Raw genomic sequence first — 15,007 nt, 5'->3', positions numbered from 1 at the left:
AGATTATGGGTAAGAAGGAGGCAAAAGTCTTTGGGAGTCGAACTCCTGCACCAGAAATATATAGTCTCAGGTAGGAGAGATCAGCAGAGGTAGGGAAAGGTCTCTCCTCAGCAAAGTCAGGACACGATCTCCTAAACTATTCTAAGATACACAATTAATTACATTGCATTCTCCTCAGAACTACTTCACACCAACTCCTCCGAACTGGAACCAATCAGGTTGGACACCTTCTTGAAACAGGTAAACTCCCCTCATTCCCAGGATTGAAAAAAAGCACTCACAGCCGCACAACCGTGGATGTACCATTGGTCTGACTGCAAGGGACAGGAGGAGCTTGCCCATCCTTACGCACAGTGTAAAGCATAACAAAACGTCCAAATTATTTCTGAATTTCTGAAAGTGAATACTGAGATACTCTTGTGACTAACATAGGTTACATTGCTCCTGCAAGAGAGAAGAAAAACATGAAAGTACATTTCAAAATCAACATTTTGTTTATTAGTGAAAGTTTTGTTTTTTTGCAGCAAAGCCCTACTTGCACTAAGGCCAACAACAAGAATGCACATTTGGTTAAACGTACATATACTGTACGCTAATGAGCATGCTTTGATTATACCAAGTGTGTCTTCTTTATACTTATATAGCCACTAATGAACGCATGGATTGACATATGATTAATCAAAATTTTCGCTCCTCCACCATACAAACTCTTTATTTCTTTTAGAACCTAAATTTGTGGTTACTAATTGATATGTTTTTAATTTGATTAAAATGCATAAAAATGTATCGTTTTCAACTTTATGCCTTGATGTTGATCCCTTAACTAAAACACTGCTTGCCATGAAAGTAGTCTTTGTGTTCAGCCACAATCCCAAAATGTGAACTAGAGAATACCACTAGGGCAGTACATGGATGTCTTCAATGCTGTCACAGAGACGACATTTTATGGAGCTAGGAGAGCACACATAAAGTCTTAGCTTCTCCACCTCCTTTGTCTGCCAGGGGAATTTCTAACACATCCTTCCTAATCAAAGATCAAAATCAAAGCAAAAGGGTTAATCTTTTTTTACAAAAGTGGAATACATGAGTGCACCTGCAGAATTAGTGAGGAGCTAGTTTGTTTTTGGGTTTATATATTTTATATGTATGTATTATTATTTTTACAATGTTTTTAAGAGGTCACATGATGGTGAGACTACTGAAAAGGGAGGGAAGATATCAGATACAGGAACCGTTGGTTGACTCAAGGATTCTTGGTGAGATTCACTGAGCAAAACAAAAGCTTGACCTGAGCAGTTGGCTCAGAAATGCCCCCCACATGGCTCCGGAGAGTGTGCCTGAATGACAAAAGTTTTTCAATTATTCCTTGATAATTTTTTGGTCAGCTCTTTTCACTCATTGGCTAATTTGGCCAAGTCCCATTAAGGCATCGGCTAACTGGGTTGGCCACAATATTTTGTACTGGCTCGGTGCATATCCTGGATAGGCACGTTTTGTAAATGTAGCTCCTATAGGGATGGCTGCCACAGATCTTCCAACCCCTTTTCTTTCTATATCTTTGCTCTTTCTTTCCCGCGACCTTTTCTGATGCCATAAATGAGCCTCTAACTGTTGGAATAGTGTCCTTCTTAATCACTACTGCTATCATACCAGACCCCCCACAGCAATGTTCATGTCTGGTGGCTATATTGTAATCTCAGGGCACAAAACTGCTTCAAGTCACAGCTCTGCCAGTTTGCATGAGCCTGAGATTTTTTTAGGTATAGTTTTGAAACTTGTTATCACACGTCATGCCATGGTTCTTTGAATAAATCACTCTGATCAACTTTATCTGATGTATCTAACAGTTCCAGATCCCTGTATCTGATGTAACTGTGGCAGTTCCACAGTGATGCAAAGGGTAATTTGCAGACATTGTAAGTGCAGAGTAAAGGAAAGGGCTGTACTATCTGTTGTGAAAAGGGGGCCAGAGTACATTTCAAAGTGAAGGAGAATGTATCTGAAGGAGCTTGTGAGAGATTCCCTGTACCCCCCACCCAATCTCTACCCTTATGTCTAATAGCGTTGGTGTAGTGTAATAGAGTGCAATTAGTCTGTTTCATATTGGGCTGTAAGAGACCAGACAGTTCCTCAGCAACTTGATCCTTACAAGAAATTATTTTCTCACCACTACTCATCACTTCATTTTCTCCAGCTGAAGACCGACCTTTGCACTTGTCTCAGTTTGAGTCCCCAGTAACTGTTGCTACAGCTAAGCTGTTATGTTTGGACTCTGACAATTATGGAGGACCATAGTCATTCCTTAATTACAAATGACAGTGACTGTAGAGAGCTCAGGGCTTGTCATTTGGGAGCACTGCTGGCCCAATGCAACTCAGGCATACGGTTCAATGTCATTATAACCAAAACAAAGACATTCACGTTCTTGGGGCTGGTCTGCCTGCTACAATACTGAATGATAATTAAGCACTCTGGCTGCAAGCTTTGGGTGTGTGTTGAAGCTGTTGAGTCGATTGTATTTCTATTATTTTCAGTGCTTGATTTGTAAAAGAAGAAATGATAGGGCCTATTTTTTTCTAAAAAGGCTGCTGGCTCCACTACTGAATATTTCAAGACTGCCTTGTATTTTGTTCACCTCATGCTGCCTTCATTTACCAGTATAATATCCCTGCCCTTCTATCACACTTTCATAGGTTCATTTTAAGCCCTGCTTTCTCCATGTGTAAATGTTTTCCTGTCTTTCTCTTTCTTCTTCTTCCTACTTACTGCTTTTCTCTCTCTTGTTCTTGGTCAAAGTCTGACGATTAAGCATAAGCTGTTGTTTTCAAAAGATAGTTTGGTGGGTTGCACCTGCAACCACTGGGTAAAATTAGGCTAAGGTTATTTTGCTTCTACACTGTATGCACATGCATACAGTAATTTTTACATTTTTCAGACCAGTTTTTTGCTTGTGTAGTTTGAACATAATTGTTGTGATAAATTAAGTCGTGGTTGACTGGAGTGTGAGCCCTGGTCAAGCAACAGCCACTATCCCTTGCAGGGTGAAACACAAAAAGTCACTTAATTAACCTGTGCTTAAAGCACCATTACAGCCTAATTGGGTGACCCAGTAAACCTCAGGATCTGAGTAACAAATAGAATAAACAACAAAAAACCAAAAAGAAATTAAAGGTCAACTGGAAGGACTAATCAACAGCAACATAAGGAAATAGAGAACATACGCAGTGAAAATAATTATTGCACAATGTATGTACTTTAGCTCATGTACATGAAAATATCTATGCACAATAGACATGAAGTTAAGTGAAAACAGTATGACATCAGTGCTCATGCAGAGTGAACAGGTGAAGAGTGAAGTGAATGTACGTGTAAAATACAGATGCAGTAGTGAACTGAAGGTCTGAAGGTCCTATTTCTATACCGTAATGCCCTTCTTTTGGAAGGTAGGAGAAGATTCTGGAAAGGTTCTTTGAAGTGCATGGGATTTCCTGACTCCCCTGCCCTGGCTCAAAGCTGGCTTGCAGTAACAATACAATATCTTAAGACGCTATTTATGAAGGCAGAGCCCAGGCTATTCAGGTGTAAGTGCCAGCAAATGGCCCATTAAGGCACACCTGATCCCTCCATTCTCTGACTTTCTGGCTACACACAGTTATTTGACCCAAGACAGACTGCAGGCGCAAAGGGCAGGAAAATGGCAACTTTTTTAAAGTGGCATTTTCAATTTTGTTATGAAAAATCCAACTTTATGATTAAAGAGGGTTTATTATTAGAATTTCATAGGTACCAAACATGATATATCTACCTGTCCCTATTAGGAATTACAGCTTATTAAAAATGTTATCCTGTGGGAGGGGTAGATCTCACAGTAGTGAAACATGAATTTAGGAAATTTTCAATACCAACATATATAAAAGCTTAAAATTACTTGCCCAACCTTCTAATTGCACTGCACCCTGCCGTATGGGTTGCCTTAGGAGTCACATATGTAAGAAAAGGTGTTTTGGAGGCTTGGAAAGGGGGTTTAAATGGCAAGTCAACATAGCAGTGTAACCCTGAAATCATGGGGCATGTTTTAGAGTGCTACTTAAGTGGATGGCATAATAAGCGCTGGAGGCCCAATAGTAGCATTTAATTTACCAGCCCTGGGTATATGGTATACCACTCTACAAATAAGTAAGTTAAATATGCCACTTGGGTATAAGCCAATTAAACCATGTTTAAGGAAGAAAGCACAAGCACTTCAGCACTGGTTAGCAGTGGTAAAGTGTGCAGAGTCTTAAGGCCAACCAAAAAGAATTACGCAAAAAATGGTAAAATGCAAATAGATTTGCCCTGCAGAGGGGGCCAGGTCCAACAGTTGTATGCACTGGGGAGAAAAGTGTGTCTAAATTTTTCATTCCACGGTAGTTGTGCACATATGTGTATCACAATTGAACTCCAAGGTAATGCAGATAGTGTGCCAAAGAGGACCCTTCAGAATCTTAATTGGTTGTGAAAGGCAGTGTGACATAGCTTATTGTCAGGCACTCTATGATCTAACATTGTAATTTATTTGACAAGGCCACATTTTCACTAGACTAGTGAGCATCAACATTTTATACTTGTTGAAGCCAGTGAAATCTAACATGATAACCTTATTGTCTCTGGGTAACATCCTTGAAGCTTTACACTACCAGAAGCACTATGTCCTATCTCCCATGAAGGTCTCACCTTCAATCTGTATCCAGCCTTCAGTGCAGTATAATCCTGTTTACCAGAGGGGAACCCAACTCTACCACAACAAGTGCAAAGCCTCCTACTATCCTAAAGCCCTTTAAGCCAACTCCAATAAAATAACAAGGAAATGCTAAGCCACTAGGACATGCTTGTAAAAAAAGGCAATTTAGAATCATTGGCTTTCCAATACTTGTTTATTTTAACCCCAGTATACATAACAATCATGCTTGTACTCAGAAAATTCACTGTGACATGAAGTTCAATTGGGATCTTTGACTGGAGGGGCACATCATATGTACCCCTATGATTTGTAGTTCATTTGGCTGTAGAGGACTGACAGAGGTGACAGAGGTGATGTCAATGGATTATATTAGCAAGACAGACCTTTTCACCTGTGATCTCTCCTGTCTACAATGGCATGCCAGTCCCTTGCAAGTGGGTCCTTCACTTCTTAAGTGTATTTTATGTATGTTTTGTGTTAATATATTGTATTTTTAAATATGTGTATATGTTTTGAATAGTAATTTTTGGAGCAGATCTTGAGTTTACAGGGGACAGTCTAGGTAGTAAATAAAACATTTTCTAAGTATGGTATGTTTGAAATTACTGTTTTTTAATGCAACTGTTTGTGAATTAATTATTTTTCTGATGTTATATTTGGTTTTATTTTTATTTTTTAAATATGGAAAATTCATATCTTTACATGTAAAGTTTTAAATTCAGTGTTGATATTTTTATATTTTTATATGGTTTTAACACATTTATTGTTATATAGATACAATTGTATTTAAAAATGTTTGTTGTTATTGAAAATGTGTCTTTTTTAAAATACCTTTATTCCGTAAATGTTCATAGGTTTTTACTTTAAATAAATGTGTTTTTGTAATTAGTTGCTTCTCATTGGGAGTTAAAATAAGTGCAATTTTTATATTCTCTTTAAAATTTTAGCTTTACTAAAATAATTATAATAAGTACAAATAGCTAATTTTAAATTATAGTAAATATTTGTTTCTTAGTTGTAATCCTAATCTCCCTTATTTATTTTATGTGGTTTACATTTTGGGATATTTATAAAGTCTTTCTCTAATATATTGTTTAAGTGTGAAGTTGATTACAATTTTTTGGGAGTATTTCATTTTGATAACTTAAAGTCCAGCACTTTCTACAATGTGGTGAGTTTTGCAGCAGGAATAGTACATTTGAAGCCAACAAAGTCTACCAGTTCCTCCTTTGTGGTTAACTGAGGAAAAATTTGAATCCCACAAAATGGAAAACTCTGCAAACTCCGCTAACGGAGCGGAGCGGAGCTCAACACCCAGGCCTACCCAAAATCCAAAACTTTCTCCAGTGTGGTTATGTGATTACGTTTGGAGTGGGAATGGTAAATTTTAACCAGGGGTTAACTTGCATGAATTTGTGCAGAGAAAGTTTGCAAAATTACCAAAAAAATGACTAGAAAAGTGCACATTATTTTGTGAAAAGCATTTTGTGCTTACACAATTACAGTAAAGGCCCATTTGGGTAATAGTTCAACTCAAAACTGTTATTTTGAGTTGATTTTTAGTTGGTGGCATTCAAAGTACTGTTGCTAGCCTTTCGATTTGTAGTTTTGCATTCACAAACTGCTTGAACGGCCTGCTCAGGTAAGATAATCTATCAGATATAATTGTTGACCAGCCGATTTAAAAGCAGTTCCACTTGCATTCAAAATACTGCTGTTCACCCTTGGGCTTGTAGTTTTGCACTCAAACATTTGCCGAATGGTTCGCTCACATTAAAAATTTACCTGATACTTGCTTACAAAAATTAACCAAACAGTACATCTTGCAGTAACATTTTGTACCGGCAATTATAACAATGTGGAGTAATGGCGTAATTGCTGCAATTTAGCATACATTTTGTTACTTGAAATTACAAAAATTACACCAATTACTCCAGTGTAATTTAATTTTCACAGTGCCTGATTTTTCCCTCCTAAAAATGCATTTGCCATTGTGGTTAAGTTTGGAGTGGGCTATTTTGGAGAGGGAACACTTTTCCCAAATCCGCTTTCTTTGGAGCAGAGGTGGGTGGTACTCCACGGTGTAGCATAAAAACTCTGCGAGATTTTGGGGAGCTCTGCTAACAGGTGGAAAAAGGCATGCCACGCTGTGTGCGCTGTAATTTAGCACCTGGGGAGTGTTCTGTGCTGAAAAAATAAGCAAAAACGGCACCATGCTGCCAGCCACAGGGTACAGCTACTGGAGTTGATTTTGCTGCTTGAGCGGCAGCCTTGTGAACATGAGTGGTAACGACCACTGCGTTAATAAAATATTGCCGATGCCCTCCTAGTGACCGGAAATCGCACTTGGGGATGCCTAATCTCTCACGTACTGGAGATGCAACTGAGAAAACATTTTGCCATGCCTGAATTGCCAGAATTTTGCTGGTACTCTGTGTTACAAGAGTAACACAGAATGCCAAATTAGGCTGATGGACCGAAATATTTTGCCCACCCCAAATTTAGAGTGGATATAATAAATTTTAACCCCAAGATAATTCAAATACTTTCCCCAGTGTAGTTAGATTTTGAATAAAATTGGATGTGATCCCTGCACAACACAACAGTGTCAACAATGTGCTTTTACTTTTAAGTGGTGATAGTAACTCTGACCCCTCACTCCCAAAAATTACTTACCCACTTCACTCCAATTTGGAGTCGGATTAGTAAATAGGCTTCTCCAAGATGAAACACTTTCTCCATTGTGGCTAAGTGTCTATTGAGAATAGTGGGAACAGTGAATGTTATATTCATAAACTGTTAGAATGTGTTTGTGTTTTTGGTTTTGCCCATTAAACAAGTGCAGTAAGTTATAGAATACATTATTTGTTTGTTTATTGTAGTTTTGTAATGCAGCATTTCTTTAGAGTTTACTGCTATATACTTTTGTTAACATGTTGTTTAATATATGCAAATGTCTATTGTCTATTATTTGTTATTAATCACAACAGGCTCTATTGGATTTTGTTTTAGTTGAAAGAAAATAACATTTTTTTTACATCAGTATAATCCCAATTATATACAGAATATAGTTGTAGTGCATATACGTTTTCATTTGTAGGCATATGCTTTTTTAACATACATTACAATATATTAAAAAGTACAAACATTATTTGTTTTAATAGTTAATCAGTCTTTTTCATATAAATGTTGACACAAAATATTTTCAGACATTTAAAACATTTTTACTATGCTGTTATACTTTTATAAACATTAATAAACTAAGTAAACATTTTTAAATTGATCTTTGGGATTTTTTTGTTTTAATTTTACAGCCATTTTTTTAACCTATTTTGATTTTGTAGTCTTTCTTCTTTATTTTGGGCTGATCTTAAAATTTGCTCTTGCATTTTTACATTGCTGATCTCCAGTTTGGTTAACACTATTTATAACATAATTTTTGTGGTTTAATGGTAAGTTTAGAATTAGTCAGGCTAGTCTTTAGATACGGTTTTAGTGAATTGTTTTTAAATTTAATATGTGTTAGGTTATGATATTGTGGTAGCTTTTATTGTGTGTTGAAATGTTTGTTTTATATTTTATATGTGTGCTTTGTATAAGTATTATTGATTTTAAGGCATTGTACTGTGATCTGTTTTCTAATAGGGTTTGTCAGTGTATTTGGGATGGCTGCTGATATTTTTTCCTTGACAGTTCTTTATTTGTGATTTCAGACTTTAGTTCAAAGTATTTTACTAAATTTTACAACCCGAGATAGTCAGTGGTAAACTAAATATATATACAGTAGGAAAGGTAGATAACACCAAGGGGATGGGGTGGAAACTGTGCATAAAATGATACAATAAACACTCTACAGTAGGAGTTTTTCGGTACTTTGCATTAGGGATAATACATAGGCATGTATGTATGAATACCGCAGGGTTACAAGCATGTCATTACATTTTGTATGGTGAGAGGTACAATACAGAACATACATGTTATACAACACCTTTTATATGACCATGAGGGTTAGAAGCAGTCAGGTTAAAAATAGGCAGAGTTATTTACCTTGAAATCTATAACATATTGGAATGCACAAGAATGAATAAAATGATTTTGTCTCACTTGAATGTGGGAAGACGGTGGCTCAGATGGACTTTATTTTCAACCTGGATGTGTTTTAAAAAAACAGCAGGTTATTTTTTCATACAGAACTATGTTTTACTATTTGTTCCTGTTTTTTAGTATTTGAATGGATTCATTGGATTAAAGGAGTGGTATTGGATGTTCTATAATTCCTAGAGTCATTTTTGGATAATTTATTACAATATTTTATGGACTGTATATTTTGGATCTTTTGTTACTGATCAGTGAAACCATGGTATGAAATTATATTTTTTTTATATTTGGTAGGCAATGTAAATTTTTTGATGACCTTCACCACATGATTTCTATAATTGGTATTGTGTCCCAGCGCTCTAAACTGGCTCTCGTCCTTTTTGAAGGATAGAACTTTCTAGATGTTTCTGGTACTCTTCGAGTCTTCCCTTGGGCTGTGGGATGGCACTGGGTCCTCTCTTAGCTCCCCCCTTTTTAATCTTTATCTGTATCCCTTGTCTGATATCATTTATTCTTTTGGGTTTTATTCTATCTCCCACGACCCCAGTTCTATTCACCTCAGCTTGGTCTCCTGTATTCAGGAGGTGGCCACATGGATGGCTAGCGTTCAATTGTAGCTTAATGAGGGTTAAGACCAAGGTATGATATTGGGCCACACATGTAATAAAAAGACACCACTTCCTATATCAGACTGCCTGTCCAGAATCATTAATCTTAAAGGGATGATACAGAGACTTGGTATGTAGCTGGAATCTAGTCTCACTATGCAGAAAGCTTGTGGCCTCCTGTTCCAGTGTTCTGAGACTACTTAGAAAGTTATTACAAAATTTTCCTTTTCTAGACAGATTAAGTGTTCGGGCTCCTATCATCTCCCACCTATGGTAATACCCCTTTCTTGGCTCACCTCACTATCTGATAAGGAGGTTGCAAACCACCCAGAACACTGCTGCTCTACTTCTTATGAGTGTCGCTACATATCAATCTGCAAAAAAGGCTTAAAAGAATCTCCAACTGGCGCACAGTTGAGTAAAGAGGTCAGTTCAAGGCCCTCTGCATCCTGCATAGGTCTCTCTACAAAAACGGTCCTGCTTTTCTTAACCTGTTTGCTACTTCGTACATCCCTATAAGGACTCTCAGATTATCCTCAGCACATCTACTGCAGATCCCCAAATTCAGCAGATCACGTAGGGGTGGTCTCTTGTTTGACCACCTGGCTCCCATCCTCTGGAACACCCTTCCCTTTGAATTTTGTCTGCAATCTAGTGAGCTTTCATTCCGGAAGATCCTGAAAACTTGGCTTTATAGTTATTAGTCATCTCTGAAGCTAATTAACATGCTGACTGTTCTAGTGCTGGGAGGCCTTCAGGTAGTGATATGCTATGTAAGTTTTGCAGAATAGAATAGAATAGAATTATGTTTGCCAGCTTTTTTTAAATATTTATTTTCTTATAATAAACAGGAATAGCAAACCATTCACCATGCAAGTGAGCGAAATCACTATATTATGACAGAGAAATATTTCCAAATACAAATATGTAGCATTAGCAGTCCATTGCTTACATAAACTCCATTCATCACAGATGTTAGACTCAGTGTTATGTGCATCAAAAGGTTACAAAGGCCCCAGCCCTACTCTTTATGACTCTCTTATCAGCTCCAACTTCTTCTTGAGATGTATCTGGACCCCTTTCACCAATTACCTCTTTCAGAATCAACGAGGCCTGCTGAAGTGTACTGAAGAGATAGCTCTTCTTTCCTTGTGTGTGTGTGCGCATGTGTGTGTTTGTGTGTCCCCCCCAAGCTCTCCGAAATGCTGCAATCCTCATATGGTATTTGGGGGCCTTCTCTACATCCACATGTTCCTCCAGCAGGCCCTGGAACTTCTAACATGGAAACCACAGGCTCTCATGAACTCCTTAGCAATGTATGCAAACTCAACATGTAGCCCTCCATGTGATGTACTACTCATGGGCACACAATCATCCCTGCATGATTTACATAAACTTGCCTGAGCTACTTCCATGTACTGTAGCTCTCACAGGTTCACACACATGTCAGTGTGGTGTAATCCCACATTCATGGGCTGTCCCATGTACTGTAGTAATCACAGGCTCAAGCACATGCCCACGCTGTGCGTTCAAACAGGCAAGTGCTATTCCCATGTACTATAGCACTCAGAGGTTCATGCACATGCCAGAGCCGTCACTCAAACAGGCACACAATGTCACCATGTACTGTAGCACTAGCAGGCTCATGCCAGTGATGTGCAGTCAAACAGGCATGCACTGTCCAACCATCTTCCTTGATATAGGCAAAAGTTGAGCTGAGCACACAGCAGTGGATCATTAATGAGTGGTCTAGGCCATCCTCCTTGATTGCTCACTACAAAAACAGTAAGCTGTTACCACTTCGCTTATGCTAATCAGTCCCTGGTGGAGCAGTAGCCCACCATCAGTATGAGCTTTGGGGGGGGGTTCAGATTTATATATCCACCCCAAACTGAACCACATTGAGGAAAGTGTTGGACTTTATGAAGTTTAAATTTACTATTCCCACTCCATACTTAAACACCGTCAGTAAAGTTTTGGACTTTGGGAAGATACATTTTTCTCTTCCCACTCCATACTTAAACACATTTCAGAAAGTGTTGGACATTGAGAGTTCAGATTTCCTGTTCCCAAACCAAATATAACTACATTGGCAACAGTTCTGCACTTTGAGGTATTCAAATTTACTATTCCCACCCTAAACCTAACCACATTGGAGAACTAGTAAGACTGCGGAGAGATGAAAGTTACAATTGCTTAAAACTTAAACACACTGGGGAAAGAGTTGTGCTTTGGGGTGGAAGGTGGAGGAGAGGACACAATTTTCTAATTTAACTTAACCACATTGACAAATATTTTGGGCATTGTGGGTGCAATTTACCCCTTTGAATGTAATTACGTTCTTTGCCCACCCCAACTGGTCTTCATGCAAGAGATAGAAAACATCTTCTCACAGTCAGGCCATTGTCCCAGCTGTGGAAGATGTTGCTCAGCTCATTAGTACTAAGTACTTGATTACTAGCTACTTTAGAGCTAATGTTTTTTCACCTCTAGATACTGCAGGCAGGGAAAGGGTAACTTTCTAAAAATTACAAAATATTTTAATAGGAGCACTTTTTCCATAGGGTAGCCAGGGCCTTCCAAAGTGAGAATAGCTTTAGGAGAAATGTCACTTAGCAACATTACTTTTGTATTTGGCTACACGGCCTACAAGGGGTGCAGTTTTATAATACATCAGTTGGGAATACTGGTAGGCCTGACAACATGTTTTCCCTGTCACACTAGTGGATAGCACAAAAAGTGCTGCAATCCACAGATATCATTTACCTTTCTATGACATAAGCAGTACCTGGTTTGAGCCAATGGTTGCAGGTGGTGACCACTGGCACACTCATTTTTTGAGATCAGCACTTATTTAAGCTTCTCAGACTTTGACCCAGAGCTAGAGAGTGAAACATATAAAAGGGGAAAGAGGCAGTAGGTTGAGAATGAAAATCATTGACAATGAAAAAAAGTGGGGATGAAAAAGAACTATAAACAGTGAAATACAGGGGCAGGGAGTGTGTGGTGCTGAATGAAAGAGAATTAAGGTGGAATCCGTTCTATGCTGCCTTGGTATTCAGCAACCTCGATGTTTGACAGCGCAGGCCAGAGGCTTCTTAACAAAATGTTGGCCCTGGTACTTACACTTTTATAAATTATGCATTAGCCATTAAATGTTTTTTTCAGCACCATATACTATATGGCAAATTAAGGATAAAGCAATTTCTATATATTTTTGGTGTCAAAGCACATGCACAGGGCATTAAGAAGCTGTGCCTCTATGTGCAGAGTTTAAATCCAGCAATAAACTTCAACATAAAATTGGGGTCACTAAGCAAAAGGTGTATTTTCTCGCAATAATAAACTTTAAAAAATCACAATGTTAAGCTACTCCCCTCCTGTTATTCTCTGACCCCAACATCCTGCTCCTAAAATACCAAAAAATACAAACAATTAAAAAAAGAAATGCTCGAGTTCCTTTTTCCTTCCTTATGGGTATCTTTGTAAAACTGTTGTGAATTCAACGAAAATGAACTCGGTAATGTTGAATTTACTATTGTAAATATTTTTTAAGCGTGTTAATTTTTTATTGTCAAATGTACTTTTATGGTTTTTTTGTGGCCGTAATAACGTTTTTGGAATGGAAAATAAACAAATAAATACAATTTATTAAAACAAGACTTTCACAAAATACAATGAAATTACAACATTATAAAACACCATATTTTTAACAGCAATATCATTATGTTTTTTAAAACAATAATATCACCTGCCATAATCTGAGCCATGATATGTTTCCCATCACAATATTTAAGACTCAATATTTGTGTCTCTTGCTATTTTTCAACAATCTTCTGTCAGAACACCTTCGGCCTAGTGTAGCCATTGCATGTTACCTGTGTTGTTTATGAAAGTGATTCAACAGCAATCTTTTTTAAGAATGTTTGTTCAATGTTTACTCTGCAGTATTTATTTAACAATAAAAAAAAAAGATTTTCCATTGAGTGACATCTTGACCTGTGTAGGACCCGCAAGTTGTAGAACAGGAACCTTTGGTCCATGCAGCACACCTGTTTCCATTCCTCATTTGTCTGGCAATCCAACTATGTTTAGCTACATTTAGTAAGTGCTTCAGGGTTGCAAGGTTTAATTTATGAAGAAATACTGCAACCATCTCATCAATACTTCAAGTTACAATAAAAACACTATTACCAACACATTATTTGAAAAGAAAAATATTCTCCAAGCAATGCTTACATAACTTTGCAGCTTTTGTGAAATGCAAAGTTTGAAATCTTTACATCACTCACTTCTCTTCTAATTAGCAATGTGACAGTTAAAATTAAGTTGTTTATTTTTCAGATTGTCGATAAATCTTGCTGCGCAACTGTGTTAATGAGAGCCGAAAATACAAGCTTAGAAGGAGGGTTCCTGATGGTGGGGTTCTCAGATTTTCCACAGCTGCAAGTTCCCCTATTTCTTGCATTTCTACTGATTTACCTTTTAACTACGGTTGGAAACCTAGTAATTATTACAACCATTTACTCCAGTTCACATCTGCGCACACCCATGTACTTCTTCCTCACACATTTGTCTTTCCTTGATATCTGTGCTATTACTGTCATTTTCCCACAGATGCTGGCACACTTCTTTGTGGAGGAAACTCACATTTCGCTGACTGAGTGCATTCTGCAGTTATACTTATTTTCAATCATGACTACAGCAGAAATTGTTCTCCTCAGTGTGATGGCATATGATCGGTACATGGCCATCTGCAATCCATTCCGCTACCTGACCATCATGAACAAGACTGTGTGTAGCTGGTTGGCTACTGTTAGTTGGGTATTTGGTCTGCTAATTCCATTGTCACACATCACAATGGTATCTGGTCTTGACTTCTGTGAGTCCCACACAATCAACCACTTCTTCTGTGATTTCACAGCACTGATAAAGCTTTCTTGCAGCAACACTAATACAATTGAGACTCTTAGCTACATCTTAGGTACTATTGTAACAGTGGTGTGCTTTCTTTCAATAATAAGTTCTTATATCTGTATCACAGTATCAATCCTGAATATAAAATCCAAAGGAGGGAGACAGAAGGCCTTCTCTACTTGTGGCTCACACCTCACTGTTGTTATGTTATTCTATACTTCCATTTGCTCTACATATATGCGTCCTGCATCATCATACACGATGAAAGAGAGCAAACTATTGTCTTTGTCATATACCGCTGTTACCCCAATGTGTAATCCCTTTATATACACTCTAAAAAACGCAGAGTTTAAAAATGCACTAAGGAAGACAAAGACCACATCATAAATATTAGGAACCAAAACTGTCTTAGAAATGTAGCAATGGTGTGTATCTTTCTTGTACTCCACTAGGGCAACAGAGTACATCCTTCCACTGACCTGGAGCAACAGAGGGAAGCCTGTCACATCTTTAAATGAGGCCTTATGTTTTGAAGCTAACATATCATTCCAAAAAGATTACATAGATAGATTTCTATCAAACATAAAACAAAAACCTAGAAGCAACCGACCACAGCATAGGTATCTATTGAGAAACTAAAATCCAAGGGATTTATTTACAATCG

The 15,007-nt window shown here is 37.7% G+C and overlaps 1 protein-coding gene across 1 annotated transcript; it reads left to right on the top strand.

Annotated features, from left to right (window-relative positions):
- The first annotated feature begins 13,803 nt into the window (after positions 1 to 13,803).
- Positions 13,804 to 14,730, top strand: LOC146813202 (olfactory receptor 8G17-like). The gene has a single exon (XM_085615307.1). It carries the CDS (start codon positions 13,804 to 13,806, stop codon positions 14,728 to 14,730), a length of 927 nt encoding a protein of 308 aa, XP_085471433.1.
- The last annotated feature ends 277 nt before the right edge of the window (positions 14,731 to 15,007 follow it).

The sequence above is a fragment of the Triturus cristatus genome, chromosome 7 (genome assembly GCF_964204655.1).
Source record: "Triturus cristatus chromosome 7, aTriCri1.1, whole genome shotgun sequence".
In the NCBI taxonomy this organism is placed as follows: domain Eukaryota; kingdom Metazoa; phylum Chordata; class Amphibia; order Caudata; family Salamandridae; genus Triturus; species Triturus cristatus.
Note: the sequence above shows the minus strand (reverse complement) of the source record. Positions and strands in the feature narration are given on the sequence as shown.

Excerpts from the sequence above, each read along its gene's own strand:
- LOC146813202 (XM_085615307.1), top strand. The coding sequence starts at position 13,804 with ATGAGAGCCGAAAATACAAGCTTAGAAGGAGGGTTCCTGATGGTGGGG.